The sequence below is a fragment of the Chlorella variabilis genome, assembly GCF_000147415.1.
Source record: "Chlorella variabilis unplaced genomic scaffold CHLNCscaffold_2, whole genome shotgun sequence".
Classification (NCBI taxonomy): domain Eukaryota; kingdom Viridiplantae; phylum Chlorophyta; class Trebouxiophyceae; order Chlorellales; family Chlorellaceae; genus Chlorella; species Chlorella variabilis.
The window spans coordinates 685861-691886 of NW_005435086.1; the positions used below are offsets into that span (position 1 = coordinate 685861).

General features: G+C 67.1%; 1 protein-coding gene across 1 annotated transcript; it reads right to left on the reverse strand.

Annotated features, from left to right (window-relative positions):
- Positions 1 to 281: 281 nt before the first annotated feature.
- CHLNCDRAFT_137714 (expressed protein) lies at positions 282 to 609 on the reverse strand (the record flags this gene model as incomplete). The annotated part of the gene is made up of 2 exons (XM_005851363.1): positions 282 to 456; positions 572 to 609. The coding sequence occupies 2 exons, from the start codon at positions 607 to 609 to the stop codon at positions 282 to 284; spliced, it is 213 nt and encodes a 70-aa protein (XP_005851425.1).
- Positions 610 to 6026: the final 5417 nt, after the last annotated feature.

Genomic DNA, 6026 nt, shown 5'->3' on the forward strand with positions numbered 1-6026 from the left:
GCCGCGTGCCGGCCTTCACTGCTGGCCAAGCCAGGCGGGGCGCCAAACACCACCAGCAGGCAGCAGGTCCCGACCAGCATGGTAGCATGGTAGCCAAAGTGCAGCAAGAACAGGGCAAGCGGGCGGCCCTCAAAGAAGTGGTGCCTGCGGTAAGTGGATGAGCACAAGGCAGGGAAGGTGGGTGTCCACATGTCCACACGGCGGCAGAGCAGCGGCACAGACAAGGGGCATCAAGCGGTAGCAGCAAGGCACACTCCTTTACTGACGGCAGCGGCAGCAGTTTACCTGGCATTCAAGCAGGTGTCTATGAGCAGCAGCAGTGCCGCCATCACCAGGCCCTCATGCCAGGTTTGCACCCCAAAGCGCAGCAACAGCCAATTGATGGCGCCTGTGAATGTGAGGCAGGCCACTATGGTGCCCATCAGCGACCGGAAGGGTCGGGCTGGCAGCTGCGAGCTGCATCCAGCAGAGCGGGGGGAGAGAGTTGCTGTTGGCAGTGCGAGTGGGGAGTGCAAACAGTGGCGGCGGCACCTTTGGGCAATCAGCGGCGGCGACCCTCGAAGTGGCGGACCTGTTAAACACCGGCGAGCGCGTGTTGACTAGCCGCATGTAAGTTTTCTTGAATGTCGTGAAGTACCAACACGTGGAAACTGCAGAGGGGTTGGGTGACTTGATGCTCGAGCCAACCCAACCTAGGCCGTGGGAACTGGACCTGTGGCGGCGGGTTGCTGCCACCCGCTGCCGTGCTGCTACCGGATTGCCACTCAGAGGAGCCATCCCGTCGCACCAGCATCCATTCTGGACACTGTGTGGCCTCACCTGTGAGCTGCAGGAGAACCACGGCAAGCGCGATGGGCCACTGCAAGAAGGGGAAGGGCTTGGCCACCAGGTTGGGTTTGCGGGCATTTGCCTGCTTTTGTTGCACCCATTACCGCTCAGTGCAGGCACTCACCACCCCGTGCAGCCCAGCGCCTTGGCTCATGCCGTCGATCGGCACTTGTGGGTCGGGGCCCAACCCAGTGCCCTGCAAGCCGCACCAGATTCTTGGGGATGATATCGAAAGGAGGGCAGCCAGCAGCTCCATGCATGCATGCGCAGGACCGTGCCACACACAGCGTGCTGTGCCGCCGCCCTCCCATCTGCCCGTTTGGAGGTGGAGCCTGTTTGTATTATGTGTTCAGCAGGTAACAAGGTGCGCGCTGAGAATCAGCCACACTGACAATGGGCAAGGTGACGCACAAACTGCTGCTGCCTCAGCAAAACGCTAGCTGCCGCCTTGCTCCATCGACGAGAGCAGCGCCGCCGTCTCGCTCTCCTCACCCCTGCGACGCAGAGAGCGGCAGCAGACCCGCATGCATGAACGAGCAGCTAGGGGCTGGCTGGAAGTGAATTGACGTTAAAGGCTGGAAGTGCAATGATGCTCTCCAGGGACAAGACAAACGGGTGCATGCATGCGGAGGCAAGCCATGCATCATGCATGCCACAGCAGAGCGGGCAGGCAGGCGCGCCTGAGGACGTATGGCGAGGCGGGCGCTGCGTGCGGCTGGCACGTCTCCACGCAGTTCCTCTTCCAGCCCTTGTCGAAGGGGTTGTAGAAGTCGCCATCGGCGCTATGCATGTACTTGTACCTGCGGCGGTACAGCAGGTGGTGTGCGATTCTCAAGAAAACACAGGGCAAGCGGGGAGAGAGGGCAGCGAAAAGGTGGCAAATGAGCAAGAATGATGAAGCATGACTGTACCTAGACATGAAAACAAGCTGAGCTGGGAAGCGCAGCTTGGGCCCCTCCCACCGCCCCTCCAGGGCTGCCCCAGGCATCCCGGCTCTGGCCCCGCACCTGTGCCAGTTGGCCAGCTCGTTTGTGGTGACGTTGCGGGCCACCTGGGAGGCCTGGGCGATGGCCAGCGCCGCCACCGAGATGAGCAGGAAGACGTCGCACACGAGGAAGAGCACCGGGCCCACCAGCTGCAAGTGCGTGCCGGGGTGCTGCAGGCGGGGGAGGGCGCAGGGGGTGGGGAAGGGTGAAGGATGGACGGCAGGCTGAGGGAGGCGGAATGAGGGCGTCAAGCATGGCAAGCTGGAACGCAGTGTCTAGCAACGGGCGACAGTTGTCGACCAAACGTTGCACGCCGGTGGCCCCTCTGTTGTTCGCTGGCTCCATCCCACACACGCCACCGACCAGCCCACCTGCTTGGCAGTGATGCTGACTGCCTCATGTATGCGCACCACACCCACGATGGTGGACAGCAGGAGGGCGCCCAGCTCCAGCCACAGGAAGGCGAGGAAGAGGTGGCGGTTGCCGCGCCCAATGGCGTTGCCCACCTGCAGCCGGGGGCCGGGCAGGCAGAGCCGGGGGCGCGGGGGTGGGCAGTCGGCTGGGTGCTGGGTGGGGCCAGCACAGGCGAGGCGGGTGACAGGCTTGCCAGCAGGACGGAGATGCTGCGGCAGGAGCAGCGGCTGCACAGCGGTGTGCCAGCTGGCGGCTGCCAGCTCAGCTCACCCAGGGGCAGTAGTGGTCGAAAGCCTCCACGCACCGGCCTGTCACGGGGCAGTGCTTGGCGCGCAGCGGCCGCACGATGCGGCACGACACGCACAGCTGGCCCCAGTGCCCCGCTGCCAGCGCCAGGTTCTCCAGCACCGCGCTGCCGCTGCGCCCGCCCGCGCGGCTGCCCGCCGTGGGGCTGCTGCGACCGTGCTGCTGCTTGCCGTTGCTGTCCCAGCGCTGCAGCGCGATGCCGCCCTTGCTGGCCCCGCTGCCGCCGCTGCCGCCGCCGCTGCCGCCGCCGCCGCCGCTGCTCTGGTCCAGGGGGATGTAGCCTGGGTCGGCACAGGTGGTGAGGTACAGAAAGTACAGCCCTCCCGAAGCCAGCAGCACCGTCAGCCACGCCCCCGCCACTGTCAGCTGCAGCACATGGGGGGAGGAGGAGGGGGGGGCATGGGCAGCAGCGGGGAGCAGCAGCAGCGGGCGGCCCGCCTCCAACTCTCTGGCCAGGCGCGGGGCGAAGCATGCTGGGCTGTGCCCGCTGCCGCGCTGGCTGCTCTTGGCGCCGTCCTGCATACGCACGGCATCCTGAAGCGCGGCCAGCCCTGGCCTGGCCTGCCCAGCCCTGCCCGGCCCTGCCCGGCCGTGTCCCCACCTGGCTGGCTGGCGGGAAGGCTGAGTTCTGGACGATGGTGTATGCCATCATGGCCACCATTCCCAGAATGATGCCCCAGATGATGGGAGACAGGTGCATGCGGGTGAGCAGGCCCAGGGGGCCGCTGCCGGTGCGCTTCTTGTCCTGCGGCGGCGGCCACGGGGGAGGCGGGCAGGCGGGGAGGGCGCACGTTGGCGAGCCGCGGCAGCACGCATACCTGGGCAGAGCGGGGAGGGCCCACATTGCAGCAGCCCGGCCTCACCCATTTAAGCCCTCTCGTCCCGCTGACACCACCTCACTCACCCCCCGCACGACAACGAATCGCCCCCTTGGCCACGCCTCCCCCACCTTGCCCCACCTTGCCCACCCCTCCAGCCCACCTGCCGGTACTTGTACTCCGCCAGGTGCAGGCCCAGCAGGCGGTGCCCCTTCTCGATGGCCAGCTGCGAGGGGGTGCTGCCGGTGCTGTCCGCCAGCGCCAGCACCTCCTCCGCGCCGCCCTGCGGGCGGGAAAGCGAGTGCACGGGAGCCAGGCGGGTGGGCAGGGATGCAGCAGCGGTGCCCCGGCGGCTGCTGGAGGCTCAGGCTGCTGCAAGTCGGTGGCTGGGCCGGACAGGGGGCTGCACGGTAGCAGAGGCAACCGCGCCGCCCCTCCCTCCCCGCCCCAGCGACACCCAGCTCCGCCACCGACCTGCAGCAGCACCGTGCATGCCTCGGTGTGGCCGCGGATCGCGGCCCAGTGCAGCGGCGTGCAGCCCTCCTTGTCGGGCAGGTTGCACCGCGACGCCAGCACCAGCAGCAGGCGTATCGTGTCTGCGTGCAGCCGGGGGGCAGCGGCACAGCTCAGATTGCCTGGTTGGCAGCGCGGCATAGGGACAGGCGCACTCGTCCACGCCGGCATCCAGGCCCCCTCCCCACCCTCCCAGCCCAGCGCCCCCTGCCCCACCTGCAAACCCCTTGTAGGCGGCCCAGTGCAGCGGCGTGCGGCCGTCGTTGTCCAGCGTGTCGACCTCGGCGCTCCACTTGAGGGCCAGATGGTACAGGATGGCGGTCTGGCCGTACTGCGCCGCCACGTGGCACACCGTGTAGCCGCTGCGGTACGGGCACGCGCGCATGGCCGGCAGACACGGGAGCGGGCAGGTGAGGCGGAGCAATCGGCTGCGAAAGACGCTGCGCGGGCGATGCGCCCGCGACGGCAGCCCGGCGCTGCCTTGCAGCACGGGTCCTGCCCGAACGCGGGCCGGCGGCGGCGGCAGGACAGCAGGCGCAGCGTGCGCACCGCGAGTCCTGCGCGCCCAGGTCGGCCCCCGCCCGCAGCAGCGTCTCCATGGCGGCGGTGCCGCCGCGCACCGCAGACCAGTGCAGCGCCGTCTGGCCCGTGCCGTCTGCCACGTTCGCGTCGCAGCCCTTGTCCAGCAGGTAGGTCAGCACCGCCACGCGGTTGTTCAGCGCGGCCCACTGCAGCGCGTAGAAGCCCTGCTCGTCGGGGCGGTGCAGCGCGTCGGGCTCCGCCTCTGCCAGCTCCCGCAGCTTCTCAAAGTCGCCAAAGGCGGCGGTCTTCCACACTGAAAGCGCAAGCGTGCGGCCGCGGGCGGGGGGCGGCAAGGCGGTCAGTGGGGGCGGCGGCAGCCAGCGGGGGCGGCGGCAGCCAGGGACCCAGGTCAGGGGCGGCAGTCAGGGCCGGGCTGCTCGCCCGAGAAGCGGCGATCATGGCGACGCAGGGGCTGGGCCGGGGAGGCATCCCGGGACCCATGCAGCGACTCTGCTCACCAGTATCGATCGGTTCTTGCGCCATGGCCGCCGGCCGGGGCCTGCCCGGGCCGCTTGGCTTCAAGTTGCGGGCCTGCCGGCTCCCGCTCTTACTTCGAAGTTCTGAGGAGAAGAGGTTGTCACCGATGGATTTCCAAAGCGCTGCCACCAACTGTTCTAGGCCGGGTGGCGCCACATCACCGCCGCCGGCCTGCCTCCAAGAATCTCCTTTTGCTCGTTCAAAGCATGAATGGCTCCAAAGCGATGCTATATGATTGCGTGTGCCTCTGGTCGTGCAAGGCATCCCTCTCCAAGTGGTCTGGCGCTTGCCCTGCCTCCGCCGCTACCGAGCGCTGCCATCGCGATCGGCCACGGTGGTGCAGCACGTGCATGCAATGATCTGCCGACTCCTTGTCCATCTGCAGCCAAGGCCTGTGATTTTAGGTTGTTTGAAGCTAGGACATTTCCCTCCGCATCAGTTCAAAGCCTGGGGCCGCTTGCATCCGGTTGACATGCTTTCAGTGGTGCCGCACCAGCGGCTGGTTGCGGTCCGTGTGTGGCAGAGACGGAAGGTGGTGGCACTTGCAGGTTCATCGGTACGCCAGCAAACGGTACGCCAGCGAACGGCGCACCGTGTTCGCTGGCGGGCTGCCGCAAAGCCCCCCCCCCCCCCCGGCGGGACCAGATCTGGTGGAGGGGGTGCTGTGCATTCATGGCCATGGTGCTTTCAGCGCTTAGCGCTGGCTGGGGAGCAGTCAGATGACAGATGTCAGCCATCTAGCCGGCAAGCAGTGAAACAGATCGGCAGGGAGGGGAAGGGGCACGGTGCAGCGCAAGCCCATCACAGCTGCAGCAGCGGTGCCGAGACGCTCACTGGCGCCATGCCAACAGCCCTTTGCCGCACGCCTCGGCTAGAGTGGCTGGCCCACTCTGTTGCCTGCTGGGCACGGTGCGTCTCATGCTCGCCAGCATGAAGCTCCAACAGGTTCTGCGGATGCGACTTACACGTACCTCGTGTTGTGGAAGTGATGGAAAACCAGCATGCCACACAAATGCATCGGCTCGAGCTGGAAGGGACGCTATTGGGGAGTGAGATTGCCAACTCTATCGCATGGCAACTCTATCGTGCGGCCGAGGTGCAG